Below are 15828 nucleotides of genomic sequence, written 5' to 3'. Positions count from 1 at the left end.
TGTGAAAACTTGATAATCCCTAGGGAAGGAATTGATGATTTTAAGATCCATAGCTTTGGAAAGAGGCTTTCATGGATATATTTCTCCTATAAATTGGCAAGCAGATGGGAAGATGAGAGAATGAAATTACAGGCGGAGTTGAACAGTGTGGAAAGTAAGTTGCTAAATACCTCATTAGAAAAAGTAGTTAAATAATATCCTCCCTCCCCTCGTCCCTGCACCCCCGAAACCTTCTTCAGCTTGGGTTTTTGGATTGTTTTTGTCTTTGCCAGGCACTAATCGGTTTCATTAATACATATATTTTTACTTCTGAAGGACAATTCTTAAAGACAGTAGATTTTTTCGCTATTTGCACACGGCTGTGATAATGAGCGGAACCATGCTGGTGTTTGGAGGAAACACGCACAACGACACCTCCATGAGCCACGGCGCGAAGTGCTTTTCTTCAGATTTTATGGCGTATGATATTGGTAAGTTCTTGCAGAAATAATAGTAAAAAAATTCTTGGATATTCAAAAAGAGCTGTCTTCGAGAAGACTAATTTACATGCTGGGTATATTATACCAAATGCTACTAAGCATACTGCAGAAGAATGTGTAATCAGGAGAGGCTCATTTAGCTTGCTACACATTACCAAGCAAATGAGCTGGTGCAGTGATTTCTAGGCAAATACAGCAGCAGTTATTTGGTCAACAGTTTATACAGAAACTTGGGCATTAAAAATTACTTCTTAAACGGAAAGCGTATTGTTCTACCGTCTCAGCCATAAAGCTATCCGGATGTTTTGAGTGTGTTTTAATCTATGATTTATCAAAAATGCAGGCTGTTACGACAGTCGCAAGCAGTGGACGCTGCTGAAGCTCGATTTGTACATTGCACACTCCTTTTTTAACTGCGGGCTGGCTGACTCGTTTGGCTGTGCTGTTTGTAATGTCAGTTTGTTTAAATGTACGCTTTATAAGCATAAATATCCCCATAAGCACTATTTAACAATAAAGCCAAATGATTCGATTTTATTTGGAAAGATTGAGTTTTGATGAGGTTGAATAGCCAGAAGAGGGCAGCATTTATTTGTGAATTTGAAGTCCAGTGACGCATTTAAGAAGAAAAGAAGGAGAAATTACATAAAAGAAGGTGCATGCACATCCAGATAATTCATGCTGAAGGAAAACACCGTTCTGTGCTCGTATCACATTCTACCTTCTGCTCTCAGAATTCCTTAAATGTGGGCTCTCGTGATTGATTCCCTGAAATAAACATGTAAACCTGAATTCTCGGAGTGACCGTCCGCTGAGGTGTCACTCCTGGTTTGTGAAAGGAATATGCAAGCAAATGGATTGCTTTCAGGAGCAGGGTTTGGCATCCTTGTGCCATTCTGCTGTCTGTTACAGGGATCGTTCCCTTCTGCTTCCCGTGATTTCAAGTCATATCCCTGTGGAATTTATTGTGTGTGCCTCACTAGCTTTGTTTTGAGTTTTTTCTTGAAGAAGTAAAACGAGGTGTTTTGACAGTCATGGACAGAGTAATTTTTTTAAACTTTGATAGCAAAATTTAGCAAGAAAAATCTATCACTGTTGCTATCTTCCCTGACCCATTGAACTGTTAGGTGTAAAACACAAATTGCACTAATTTGGCAAAATATGCCAATAGTGATGTCCATTTTGATTCCGTTTAGTTAACAGGCAGCTTCCTGTTACGTGAAATAAGCGTTGTAGTCAGCTTGCCCAGTCCGTACCAGTTTGACACTGAGAATTAGAGCTGGCATTGATTGCGCTTCACATGACAGGTGATGAGAGGTGCACTGGTGCTCGAGTACCCTCATTCCTTAGGGCAGAGACTCTCAGGCTGGAAAGAACAGCTTTTCTTCTTCAGAAAAAAAAAAAAAAAGACGACGATTTTTTCTTTTCTTTTCATGGCAGGGCACCTTTCTTTATGTGATTTGCCTTATCCCATATGGACCAGGAGCACTACCCGGAATATGTTAGGGTGCTGGTTGATCATTAGTGGCACAGCAGAAACACCTACGTGATGGTTCTTCATGCACGATCTCTGCAGTAATTATACTGATCATGTTCATGTTGGTCTCCATGGGAATAAGCCCGTATACCGTGGGGAAGCATTGTACATATCAAAGACCGTTGTGGCATGCCACCACAGATGGATATGGCTATCACATCTTTAATATGAACATGCTTATGTGTTTGTTATCTATCCCTTGATGCTCCCAAGGCTCAAGCTACCCAGGAGAAAACCAAGCAGCAAGGTCAATTGATACTGAGTGCCTTCGGAGGAGAGGCTTAGGAGTTGGCTGTCTGAGCATACTATAAAAGTAGGGAGTATCTGGCTAATTTGCTCGTTTTTAACATCTTGTTGATGAAGGTAATATCTAAGTGATCATAGTGATGGTTGGAAGACTGGAGAAGACTGAAATTAAAATGCAGTCTAAAATAAAGGCTTCAAAAATAGGTCTTCCCTTTAACCTTCGCCATTAAAACTTATTTCTGCAGTAACTGGTTTTATTTACCTCATAAAATTTTTGGTTTCCTCTCTTCAAATTTCTAAGGAATCAGACCACACGCATTGAGTGTTGTGAGGACATATTATCTTCTTCTTTTTTGTGTGTAGGATGCAAACAGGTATCACTGAGATGTGTGCTGAGATTCTCTGGAGGTTTAGCAGATCAGGTAGATCTGAGAATGCATTAATGCTTCTCATCCTTTTATCCTCCACTTGACCAGGTTGGGCCATATTCAATCCAAATTGTCCAGGTAACGCCCAATTTTGGAAGGTTTCAGGATAGCAATCCAGCTGTCTGTGTGCATGTGCATTTCTTGTTGCTTCTCAGGACAAGCTTTTGGGTTGTGTTGGCGTTCAGGTTGGGTGAGCACTTGGGTAGAGCAGTCTCAGTATTTTTCCTACGTTCTAGGAACGTGCCATGACTAGTTAGCACTTCCTATCCCCCAAATTGGTCTCTCTGGCCTCTATGAAAGTGTTTCCTACTCTGCAGCAGTTTTGTCTCTGGGTGGACAAATGCCTCACTTGAGCCCTCTACCTCCTCCTCTCAACAATTCATAGCAGCGCAGGAGCCACGTGTGAGCTGCCGCCCTTCCATCGCTATATGTTCATCTCCAGGAGTGAAAAGGCAAGGGTTGTGCTTTCCGAAGGGTCGCGTCCCTCGCGTATGGGGTCTGTCTAAAACAAGAATAGAAACTTCTCAGGCAGATTGTCTCAAAATGCAGTTACTGTGGGTTAAGTAACCGTTCTTTTTCATTCCTAAATAAGTTTTAACTTTATGGGTTTTTTTAAGACTCAACATGAAATACTCATGTAAAGGCTATACACATATAATGATCTTTTCTCCCTACAGGAGAGAAATTAAAACTCTTATTTACCCCATCAAAAATTCAGTTCTGATGACAAACATAGAAAGAGACTGGATGTTTTCATAGCATGTGTGTTCTATTTGTATAGTATATTTAATAAATCTTGTTCATTGTAGGTTTTAGGCTTGGCTTAACTTGTAAGTCAGGAAGGAGAGGATTCTTTGTAGTTTCAGAATCATTCACTTTTTCCAACACTTGATCTTCAGCTAAAGATGGGAAAGAAGCTTAGAAAGCAAAACATTCCAGGCCTTCTATTAATCTAGAAAAATATGTTTCTTGGCCTCACATAACTCACAACTTGCTGCATAAAAAATTGCAAATTACTGTCCAATTTTGCTGAAGTCTCCTGTTGAAGATTGGAACCGTGCATGCTTGTCTCAGGAGTGATACTGGGCTAGGTTAAATTCTTTGAAAATTGAGCAAATGACGTTTAAACCTAAATTTCAGAATAGTGATTTATCAGAGTATTAAATCCAACCAACTGGGTCCTATGTCTTTTATTTATCAGCACTCTTGAACAAAAGTTTCTGCAGGATCAGTTGTTTTACCCAACAATTCTCCAACTACATTCGGTAAAGAACTAGTAAGGTTGTTTTCTTTGCCCTCGGTTTATCTATATACTAGTTTGGGTTCGTGGACTTCTCTTTTTCAGACGCTCAGTCCATGGCACAACAGTTTTAGTTTGTATTAAAGAATCTGTGAATATTTGAGGGCTTTGTAGATCTTAACAGCGGATTGACTTTTCTGTCTTAATTGCATAAATTGCATACAACTGCCTCTGGGACGTTAGCCCCCAAGGTGATCCCATTCACTTTGCAAAGTTTAAGTGATATGAATTGGAGTGACTTTTCTTGCTTTTGTTCCTTTGATTGCTCAGTGGGTTATATATTTCTTAGGTTGTTTTTTTCATGCTGCCTAAAGGAAGAAATTACCTGAGAAACCAAGTAAAAAATGAAGCAGAACTTATAAATGTTATGCTAATAGAAAAAGATGGAATAATCTCACGTTATATTAAAAAGAGAAAAACAACTGCAAATCCTTAAGCTATGATGAGTGAAAAATATTTTTAAAAACATGGATATCTACCCTCTAGGAACATAATTGCAATGGGGGGAAAAAAAAAGGAAGATAAGTCTCTGTTCTCAGTGATACTGGTTTGGGGCAAAACTGCAAATAATTCGCATATAAACAGATAAAAACGGAACTTGTTACGCAGTGAAAAATTCCACTAGTAAAGGAGGAAAAGCAACTCAAGCCACCGCCATTTAATTACACATGATTGCCAAAAAGCTAATAACCCCTTCAGCACAATGCCCTGAAACTTTCCTTTTTCATGAACTGTTCAGATGATGGAGCAGAGCCATTGCATCCTTCCTTTCCCTTTCTGTCATACCACGGCAGCCAGGGCGAAGACTAAGTCTTAAATCTTGCAAAAGAAGATAACGCAGCGCTTTCGTGAACTGCCCTGTTTCATTCGAGATTTGCATTTTGGTGGTGGGCAGAATGGTCTCTCTGTAGTTATTAAAGTACTTTGGGATCTTTCCAGAAGCAGTGTGCTACTTAAGTCGAATCATTAATTATACCGAGGAACTTTTCTGAAGTAAGCTTTCCTTAATCCTAGCTTGCGATCAGTGGTCCGTTCTTCCTCGCCCGGGTCTCCACCATGATGTGAACAGGTTTGGACATTCTGCCGTGCTGTACAACAGGTAAGGTTACAAACAAGCTGGGGGGTGCTGGCATTTTTCATACCTCAATAAGCGTGTACATGTAGATCAGTAACACTGAGACCAGAGGGTTGAGGATCTGTTGCAAACCTCTCAAAGTTCTCAGATCTTCACTCTTGTAATGTCTTCAGTATCCACCTGTCCCTATCAGCCCTTCTTCTTCACTGGACTAAACTGTCTCAGCTCACCTAGTTCTTTCAAAAATTTGATTTTTTCATATTTCTATTCCTTTTTCTTATTTATATATGTATTTCTATTTCTTATTTATTTCATAATTTCATTTATTTCATATTTCTGTTTCTTACTTAGCTGCGCTGACAACTCTTACCTCCAAATTGTACTTTCCCTTGTAGTTTCTAAATTTCTCCAGGATTCAGTTTACATAGCTTATCCTGCGTGGCTGCTCTTTACCAGTCACATGATGTGCAGTATTTAGGTGAAATCATGGGTGAGATTTCTGCTGTTAATCATTACATCACTGTAATAAATATCCGTGCTTTCAGGTGAACATCTGTTGCTGTATTTGAGTCTGTGGAACCAAGTTTGAGAAATGATATTTCTTAGGAGTCTTTCGTTCTGGTTCCTTTATCCTTTGAGGATACTTTCTGTAAATCAGTAACATTATTTAAAGCTCAGTTTAAGCCGGGCAGATAACTGTCACTGCCTTTAAAAGGAAGGTCTGCTTCTAAATACTCTTTTTTTTGTCTCTAAAATCTCACTCACTCTCTATTTGTTTCAGTGTATATTGATTTACCAGCTGTGCATTTGCTCCCATGAAGGGCAGTTAAGCCTATGCTTTAGTTCTTTCTTAAAATAGGATGAAAATCATATTAAAAAAACTTATTATTCAACCAAAACTTTTTTTATTCAGTTGCATTGACTCTTCTTCACTGTCTTTTTAAATGTACATTTACAAGCATGGATGCACAGGGTTTTTTGGGTGATGTTTTTGTGTAGCTAATGAAATTTGATGTTTTGCCTGAAGCAGTTGGGATACTAAAGAAGGTTTAAAAAAAAACCTCTTCCCCCCCCCCCCCCCCCCCCCCAATATTATTTTGTTTTGGGCTTTTTATGTTTTTTTTTAGTTGACACAATGACTCTTTGCTCGGTTGCTAACAGCCATGAAAATAACTGTGGTTTTGTCACAGCGGTGTAGCAAGATGTGACAACACTGAATTGTTTTGTCACAGTTTCTGGATGCTGGTTTAATGGTGTGATACCGTGTCCTCAGTTTTTAGCCTTCCTTCCTCTCTTGCCACTGTTCTTTACAGCAGGATCCCACGTTTCTGCAGCATTTCATGTATAGTCACGTTGATCAGGTGTCACCCAGAGTGTTGGGTGAAGGGGAAGGTCGGTCCATGACCTCGGAATGGTTTGACTGTCTCAACGCCCATGTGTTGAGATTCTCTGGCTTCTCTGAAACAGCGGAACTCAACTGACCTTTTCTTTAGTGCCTTCCTGGATTTATACGTGCTGGAATGTGATAAAACACCTTGCTCACACCTTGAATCACATTGACTTGCAACAGGGCATGGTCGATAAACACAGGCACAAATATTTATCTCTATACTTGCATTTTGTCTAGCACCATGTATGTATTTGGAGGCTTCAATAGCCTCCTCCTGAGTGACATACTGAAGTACACGCCCGAGAGATGTGAAGCTTTTGACAACGAAACGGCCTGCTTGCGAGCAGGTCCCGGCGTCAGATGCGTGTGGGCTGCCGCCGCTCCTCGCTGCGTCCCTTGGGAAATGGCGACGATAGCGCAGAAGCAAAAAGTCTTTGAAGACTGTCCTCCCAAGCCAGGTATGTGTCACGTTCTTTCCATTTACCTTTCCAAAAGGCGCGTAGGGTCTTTTCCAAATTCTGTCTTGCGTTAGTTGTATGCCATTACCAGATCAAGTTTAAGATGGCGGGGCTGTAGTTCTGCTTCTGTAAGTGCCTTGGGAGACCTTCCTCTGACCAAGTGGCTGCAGTGGCTTGGAGATGTTTCCACCTCTCCTTCCCCCTGAAGCTGCTTGCTCATCAGACTTCTTTCCTACCGTACTGCTTGTACTTATTTTCCTATCCCAAACAGACATCACCAATCAGGAATCAGGCCTGGACCATTGCTCTGTAGATGTTTGCTCCAAGAACCAGCCAGCAATTAGCTGATGAGCACCACGGAGCATGGGAAGGGGGGTCTGGGTCCTGCGGTGCTATCCTGTGCTCTTCAAGAGAGACAGCAGGAAGAGAGTTTTAAGAAAAGTTACTTTATTTCTCCTTCTACAGTATTGTATGGATAGGGGCGTACAAAAAGAACGTTTGTTTTAAGGTCTGATTCCTGTGTTCTCCCTTATGATAATTTTTAAACAACTTTTCAACGCTTTATCCTGATGCATTCATTGCTCTGAATTGAATTATATGAACCTTGATTCTGTAATAGATGGCAGCCTTTAATTATTTAAAAGAAATTGATGTAAAGGGACATTGCTTTGATGGGCTCTCAATGTACAATAAATTTTCACAAAACACAGGCGATAAGCAATTGGCAAGATGAAGTGGAAAGTTCAAGCTTTGCATGAAAATGCTCCGTGTAATTGAAGGCCAGGCTTGCAGCAAAACGGGCCTGCGGTGGGAGGTTGTTGCTGTCCTTGTGAAATGTCCTCTGGCGTCACTTGCTTGGGCGTTGACTGAATGTGCATGCCCGGTCTTAGTTCATGCGCTTCCATGTCTTGGTGCATTTTCTGGTGTTGTGTTTTACGGATCCTCGGGCACTAAAAATGATTGGTGGTGCAAATGAGCGCAATTTTCTATCGGTTCAATCACGTGAAAGTATCTGATTTACTAAGTAGTCGATAATGGAAAATCTACAGGCACTACTGTTTGGTTATATCTTTTGCTATATATAATCAAGTTCTTAGAGCTCTGTCAGGAAATGCCTGTTTTTGGTCATGCAGGTTTTTTTCTTTAATAGTTATAGACAATGAAAAATGTGATCAGATTACAGACTGCTATAGCTGTACAGCAAATACAAACAACTGTCAATGGTGCACTGACCAGTGTATCTCAATGCATAACAACTGCACAGAGGAACAGGTAAAGTCTCTCTAATACTTCTGTAGTTTAAATTTAGCCTTTGAAATATCAAATGTCCAGATGCCTTCATCTGTCAGCGTTATGACCCCTGTTGTTTCGTTATTTCCAGTGCTTGCGTAGCTCTGAGCTGCTAAAATGCTTGAATTTTTTCAAGCTGGTCCACGGGCTTTTCATGGGACTCTCTCTTAAGTTAGGAGGACAGCTAAGGGCAGGGGAAGAGGTGGTGTGGTTATTCGGTAAGGGACGTAGCCATTTGGGTTTGCTGTCAATAGAGCCTTCCTTAGGGGAAAAAAAAAAAGAAAAACTAACCCTTTTGTAAAAGCTCTAGTAAGGAAAATGTGTCAGATGGTGGCCTGGGGAAATATCTTGAATAGACAGTACAGGCTATGTCCAGTGTCGCAGCTTTTGAATATATAGGTTGCTTTGTAGGTCTGAACTGTGAAGTTTAGTGTGGTAGTCATGGCTGTTATAAACCGACATTGGTCGGATAGGAAAAAGCCTCATCTGTGCTATTTATTTTAGGTTCCTATTACTCTATATGACAATTGTCCTAAGGATAACCCTGCCTATTACTGTAACAAAAAGACAAGTTGTAAAAGCTGTGCCACGGATCAAAACTGCCAGTGGGAACCTAGGAATCAGGAGTGCATCGCTTTACCAGGTAGGTATTGGTTGGATTTGTGTAAGAAAAAACCCCAAATTCACCCAGTCCAAAAATTGCTTTTGTTTTAACCCCATTGTCTGTGATCTTTTAGTGCTAAGCTGGAGTAAATAATGTTGTTTAATCATTCCAGCTTTGGTATGAAACTTTATTTCTAGTAAATTCAGAAAGTCTGATGGACTATTTTTCAGTCCCAGTTGTCTGAAGAGGAGTATGATCATTTGTATAATTATTAGGCTGTATTTCATCTCTCTCTTTTCATTTGATAAAAGCAGTACTGTTGATATAATAGGCCTTCTGGAAGGTATTAGATTTAATAATGCATGCTATTTAATTTTAGAAACTAAAATTGTGCAAAAGCGTAATGGCACATACTGGACGAATTAGGCAAATAACACCTAAAGTGTATAACGAAAATTCTCTTATTAGAGTGTTTCCAGTGGGAGCTCATGGGAGTTGATTATTAGTCCCCCTGTAGTAATGGTTTTTTTTTCCCAGTGACTGGGCGAGAAATATAGCATCTTCAGTGACTGACATTTGCAGTTAATAAAATACAGAGAAAGGGAAAAAACCAACACAGACAGGACCTTTTAATGAGCATGGAAAACCTTCCCCTAGTAACTCTGATAGGTCTGGACGTGTCCAGGTCTGGTGTTTGCTAGTCTGGAAGAGAGAAAAAAATGAAGAGACTTTGGAGAAGAGCCATGAGAGCGAGAAAAACATCTTTTAATGAGATAGATGAAGAGCTTGGTCTGGTTAATTTGTTGTAGAAAAGGGGGTGACTTGATCATATGTGTAAAAAGCCCATCTGAAAAACTGACACTTGAGAGCTTTTCAATCTGTTAGATAAATCTAAACCAAGACTTGGGAGCTAGACATCAGCTCTACAATTCACACTGAAAATGTCCGTCAGGTTTTTTTGTAAGGGTGGTTATGAGTGAGGGAAATAATTAACCGCAAAGTAGAAGGAGTTCTTCAGCGGTTGGCATGGCTGTGCTCAAGATGAAACAGGGATTAAGGCTGGAAATTTGGTCCTGTGGATAGGATTAGCACAACCGCCCTCTTCTGTTGAAAGGTATCCTAACAACTGTGGTTGAGTAAGTGGCTTTAAGCCATCAGCAAGATACTCATTTCCTTTCCTTTACTCTTTCTTCTACAATGATTTTACTATTCGACGTTGTAAGAAGTGCTTTGACTACCTACTGCAGAGAACTAAATGGTAACATCACACTTCAGCTCCCCCAAACAGCTTTCCTTTTCCTCCGGTATTATTATACATAGATGCTTCTGAGCGTGCCGATAAGTCGTGCTGGTTTGGGATGGGGCTGTAGGTTTTATTTTGGCGAAAGAGCTCTTTCGCTACTTTGAACATTGTGAAGGTCACTTCCATCTCTGGTTTTACTTTCTTTCCCCCCCCAGAAAATATCTGTGGAACAAACTGGCATTTGGTTGGCAACTCCTGCTTGAAAATTACAAACGCGAAGGAGAACTATGATCATGCCAAACTGTCCTGCAGATCCAACGGTGCTTTGCTGGCTTCTCTCACGACCCAGAAAAAGGTAGAATTTGTTCTAAAGGAGCTGCAGAAGATGCAGTCTTTGGTGAGTGCTTCTCTTTTATGTCCCCTGAGCAATTAAGCTCTGACTGTGGAAAAGTCCTTGCTGTAGTATTGTATGCTCTGTACAGAATAGGCATGCCTCTTAACGAGAAAGGACTGATTTTTCTTTTGAAATTCAACATACCCTATGGGTGCTTTTGAACTGAAATTGTAGAGAATGTAAATGGGAAAGATAAATATAAACATACACGGTGCCTCAAAGGTATCACTTTCTGTAATGAAATCACACGCGCATTTCTCTTGTGGGATACATGACTGCAGCAGGAGTCCTCTCGTGACTTGTACACAATATTTTATAAATAAAGGTCCCTTTGGGGCACCAGAGGTGTTTAGTGTAAAGCATTTAAAGTTATTTATTCTGCTCAGAAAAGCAGCTGTTTAAAATGTCGGCTTCTTACTCCATAGAGCTGCTTGGCTTATTTGGAGTTATTTATGTTTGATTTAGTGGCAGGTGCTTCTCTGTCGGAGATGGTGAGAAGTGAATTGGAATCTGTCCCTCTTCGTACATCAATAAAATAATTATTTTTTTTTTTTTTCCCCCCAGTCCCTGGCAGAAGCGTGGAGGTATTCAGGGCAGGTTGTGTAGGTGGTGCTAAAGCCCTAGCAAAGACCGATGCTGTGCAGCTTTGCTGAAATCCTGGTTTAGGCTGCAGAGCTGCTGCGGCTGGCGGCGCATCAGGGTAGCTCCTCTTGGTTCCCTGTGGGCAGGGCTGGCAATCGGGAAGAGTTTCATATAGGAAAAATGAGACTGGAGGCAGTAGGATTGCTGCTTTTCAGAGGAGAACATACTTCAATACTAAAGAGAAATACTCCCCTGTTGAAACGAGAACCTTCCCTGCTTTGATTCCCTTTGTAATTTTAAAGTGGCATTTCAACAATTACTAGGTTTTAGAGGGGATTGAATTTAGCCAAGAGAAGGTAAGGTGCAATTTAGACGAGATTGTTTGTTAAATCTTCTGTAAAGAGAGGAAGCCGAGCCTGGGATATTGTAAAAGTACGTGGTTCGAACAGCTCCAGGTGTTTCTGGATATCCCAGTCGTTAAGTGTAGTGTAAATTCCTAAAGACACGTGGCAACCCTTCCCTAATAGTGTTTGAACCCTTACACTGGGGAGAAAAAAATTGTTAATTTATGGTTGGTTTTGTTGGCTTTTTTAATCTACAGTATCATTTTGAAAGTGAGCCTTAGAAATCTAAAGAGCCTATTAGCCCTTTTTAGTTGATATTAGTATTGAGTGCTTGTACTGTGGGAAAATGCCTTTGCTAAAAAGCCAACCTATATCTGGTACTTGAATTTTTGCCATTCCATGGCATGCTACTGCTGGGCTGGAGGAGGCTCTACTTTGCAGTTACTCCTTTTTTAAGTAAGCTGTGTATAGATGTTTTGTAATAATAATAAGCAAACGTGTTGGTGTTGGCACACAGTGCTGTGTAACTCTGTTGCTGTTAGAAGTTGCAGCTCTAAGGTTTTAGAGTGTGTGAAATCAGTTTGAAGTAGGTGATGGTTATATACAGCAGTAAGGGAAGACGTATGGGCTAAAGCTTTCCTAGGACAGCTGTGCCACCAAAGCGGTTTGATGGAAAAAGATTTTAGCAGTAAAATAACATATTGTACCAATACAGTTAAAGTGCCTCTCCCCAAAATAAAAGTGTGCCAAAAAATAAATTGCCGGTAGAAATAGTTGTGTAATGGGTTCTTCATATTGAGAATTTTATTGCCAGCAGCAGTAATTTAGATTTGACCTGCTCTGTCTCTCTACCCCACCATATATACACACTCTTAAACAGCAGAGGTCGTCTAGCCAGACTGTAGAGTCGGCAGATTGTATCATTTAAGTCGTACAGGGAACTGCTAGTTTTCTTCCTCATGTCAAACTGTAGCTCCAGAATTTTTTTCCCCTGTGTCTAGCCATTTATAGGAGTCACAAACATATAAAGAGCAACTTCCAGCTAATTTCATACTCAGCCAGTGTTAATGTTTGACTTGCTTTCCTCCTGGTTTGGATAAGTAGAAATGCAGTTTGGAGGGGGAAAAAAAAAAGGTGTTTCCTGACAGATTTCTCTGTCTCTGTGCCATTTAATTCTGATAGCACTGAGAAACAAATATTTCCCTTATTACATTTTTGCAACACCTAACCTGGCAAAGTTGTTAGGAACATTATGTGATGACGTCTATTTTCTTTTAATACCTAAGGTAATAAAACTGGATATTAAATCTACCATTTTCCTTTATTTCTAGCCCAAAACTTTGACTCCATGGGTTGGACTGAGGAAAATCAACGTGTCGTATTGGTGCTGGGAAGACATGTCTCCCTTCACCAACACCCTGCTCCAGTGGCTCCCCGATGAACCAAGCGATGCTGGATTTTGCGGTTATTTAGCCGAGCCTTTCCAGCAGGGACTGAAGGCAGCCACGTGTATCAATGAAGTCAACGGCAGCGTCTGCGAAAGGCCAGGTAACAGTGTCGAACTTGCGTGTCTCGTGGGGAGCAGGTTGACTAATAAGTATTTATATTTCCTAGAGAGTAAAGAGGATCCCATTCATGACATTTAAAACTAGCTGCATCATGACTTTGCCAACAAAAAGTGGTTCTGACAAAGTGTCTTGTGTAGGTATTGCATACAGGAATTGGAGATTTTAAAAATAGCTCTACATTTGCGCTGTTAACTGTAGAATGCCCGAAGTACATGATAGTTTAATTATTTTTCTCTAAACTGCATACCTGAATGTGACATTTAGGTTAATTATGGTGTGGAGCAACAAAAAATAAAAAAAGCTCCTTTCCAATGGAACTCCCCTTTCCCTCCTCCCCTGCTCCATAGCCGGGGGAGGGTTTTATCAAAGTTTGAAATTAATTGGGCAAGAGACTTTGGAGATATGAGAACTTTGAAAAAGAAGCTGTTTGCTTTTGGGAAAACTCTTCTAGCTTTGTTGGACCTGCATACCTTTTAAAGTGGCTTGGTCTATTAACTCTCCATTGTAGCTGATTATTTCTGAATACCAATTAGTGCCTCTTTAAGTTTTAATAAAAGTTGCTTGATTACATAAAATTTCTGAGTAAGCTCCACCACCTTAAATCGTTCTTTGTGGAAGTGCAGGATACAGATCCTGAATGTGGAACCTGAACTCAAAATTTTGTATATTTTAACTTGCAGCGCTTTGGATTGGTTTAAGCTCTAACTTGTTTTTTATGGCCTGAGAATAGTCACTTGAAGGAGACGATAAAGCACTGGCTCACACCAGAAACTCACGAGTTAGTTCTGCTTTCAGCACTCATTTTATGTGTGGAACTGATCAAATAACTTAAAACACATCCCTGTGTGCTCACATAAAGCGTGGGGTTTCTTGCCAACGCTTCGGTTGGGAGAGTGGCTAAGGAACACACCAACAGACCTGCAGAGAGATAAAGACAACATTCATAACGCTATTTAAATCGGTTTTAAGGTGGATACCTTAAAAAAGCGTGCACACTCATGAAGGATACATAATAAGAGAAATGATTTTACGGTACTCACTGCATTTCTCGTATTCGCTGTGATGTAAGATATCTCCAGCTCCATCCAGCAACACCGCACCACAAATGAAGTGTTTCAAGTCTGTGATACTGAACTATTTTTCAGCCTGAATGACAGACAGGGCTTTTTATCTTCTGTCTTTCTATCTCGGGGCTCGTTACCTGTTTCTTTCTGGAAGAAAGCTGACTCTTGTCCTCCCGCCCGCAGCTAACCACAGCGCCAAGCAGTGCCGCACGCCCTGCGCCCTGCGGACGATGTGCGGGGAGTGCACGAGCGGCAGCTCCGAGTGCATGTGGTGCAGCAACATGAAGCAGTGCGTGGACTCCAACGCTTACGTGGCCTCTTTCCCCTACGGGCAGTGCATGGAGTGGTACACCATGAGCAGTTGTCCGCGTGAGTAATTGCTTCTGCGTCTTGCCGGGTGGGCTGGAGCCTTGTATTTGCTGACATTTGCTAGCAAAAGTCATCAAAGCCTGCATGTTGGTCGTGCGGTCCCGGGGATTTTCAAAAATAAGAAGCGCCTGACCCCAGGAGCTTAGTGTGTGCAGCTCCTTCCTGCGGTATGCTCTGCATCGTGTAAAGCGTTAAACAGAATTAGGTCCGAGTTACGGGAACTATCAATTAAACTAAGTGGCGGATAGTCAAGGCTTTCAAGTGAGATGATGAAATCTCCGCTTTTTTTTTCAGAGAGAAGCGCTTGTTTCATTATTTGAATTCCTACCCTTCAAATTAATTGTTATATAATTTTATGTGATTAACTTCTTTTTGTATCTCTTCCATATCTCTTCTATTCACATATGGAGCCATGTAATTTAATGTTAGACTATCAAATCCAAATCAGGGTTTACACCAGTGTTTTATTCGGAAGTATTGTCTACTATAGCCCACAGCAGGAATTTCTAACTTACTTTAAATAAATTATTTATTCCCCCCACCCTTTCAGGTAGATGTGAGCAAACTGCAAAAGATTTCTGGTGCTTTGGAATATTGCTTTTTGTTTTCAAGCTGGGGTGAAATGGTCTAGAAATTTAAAAAGTGGTCGAACAGTTTTAGAAATTATTTTTATTTATGTTAAATTCTTTAGGAGCTAAGTGTGGGCAGGGGAGTCAGGAAAGCCAAGGCTCTCGGGGTAGCAGAGGGAGAGGAATGCCTGTGTTCCCCAGGAGGAAAGTTGGGCAGTTTGAGTTGCTGCAGTTGCTCCAGGAACTTTTGGAAGCTGATGAGAATAAGCCTGAGTAGCTCAAAGGGTTGCAGAATAAGAGATGGAGAAAATTAGTTTCAGATAGCAGTCAAACATGAGAGTGTGAACTTCCCATATTGCCAGAGGTCCAAAGTTGGAGGAAGCAGCAGGCAGATGAGTAGCCTGAAATAATGGAAAAGTGTTTTTCTACTACTTTTTTTTTTTTTAAAGGCAAATATTGTCAATTTAAACATAAAAATAGAAAGTCTGCTCATCTTGGAACACCAAGAATCTACAAAATACTTTTTAAGATGGTATGGGGAAAGGAATAGAAAAACTTTTCTGTATGTAAAGAGTTTGTCACCCCTGCAATACAATGCCATTGGAGAAAGGAACAATTAAAGGATGGCGATGGTTTTTCCCTGGTTTAGTTGATTGCTGGACCCAAGGGATCTGCATGCGGCACTCTGAGCATGCTAAGAAGCCAAATTCTGTTCTGTATTTGTATTCTATGCTTTTTGACTCCGATAAATACTTGAAATAGTAGTGTGTGATACTGAAATGTGTGGTAAGAAGAGACTCAAAGCAAGTAAGCAAACTGGTTTTTAGCCTTTGCTTCCGGATGGCTCGCTTTATCATCCGATCCGTTGTAAATCAATCTGAGATCTTT

The 15828-nt window shown here is 40.7% G+C and overlaps 1 protein-coding gene across 4 annotated transcripts in view; it reads left to right on the top strand.

Annotated features, from left to right (window-relative positions):
* The window catches only part of ATRN (attractin), a 158150-nt gene that overhangs the window by 59594 nt on the left and 82728 nt on the right, over window positions 1–15828 (top strand). For all 4 annotated transcript variants that reach the window (XM_087735760.1, XM_087735763.1, XM_087735762.1 and 1 more), the window contains exons 10-17: window positions 316–470; window positions 5005–5089; window positions 6693–6913; window positions 8064–8185; window positions 8708–8846; window positions 10266–10447; window positions 12702–12918; window positions 14186–14371. In XM_087735760.1, coding sequence (XP_087591886.1) covers window positions 316–470; window positions 5005–5089; window positions 6693–6913; window positions 8064–8185; window positions 8708–8846; window positions 10266–10447; window positions 12702–12918; window positions 14186–14371 — 1307 coding nt within the window. The remainder of the gene's footprint in view (window positions 1–315; window positions 471–5004; window positions 5090–6692; window positions 6914–8063; window positions 8186–8707; window positions 8847–10265; window positions 10448–12701; window positions 12919–14185; window positions 14372–15828) is intronic.

This window comes from Nipponia nippon, unplaced genomic scaffold (assembly GCF_047370975.1).
Source record: "Nipponia nippon isolate SJK-2023a ecotype South Korea unplaced genomic scaffold, ASM4737097v1 scaffold_6, whole genome shotgun sequence".
Taxonomy (NCBI): domain Eukaryota; kingdom Metazoa; phylum Chordata; class Aves; order Pelecaniformes; family Threskiornithidae; genus Nipponia; species Nipponia nippon.
This window is presented reverse-complemented; position numbering and strand designations above follow the sequence as displayed.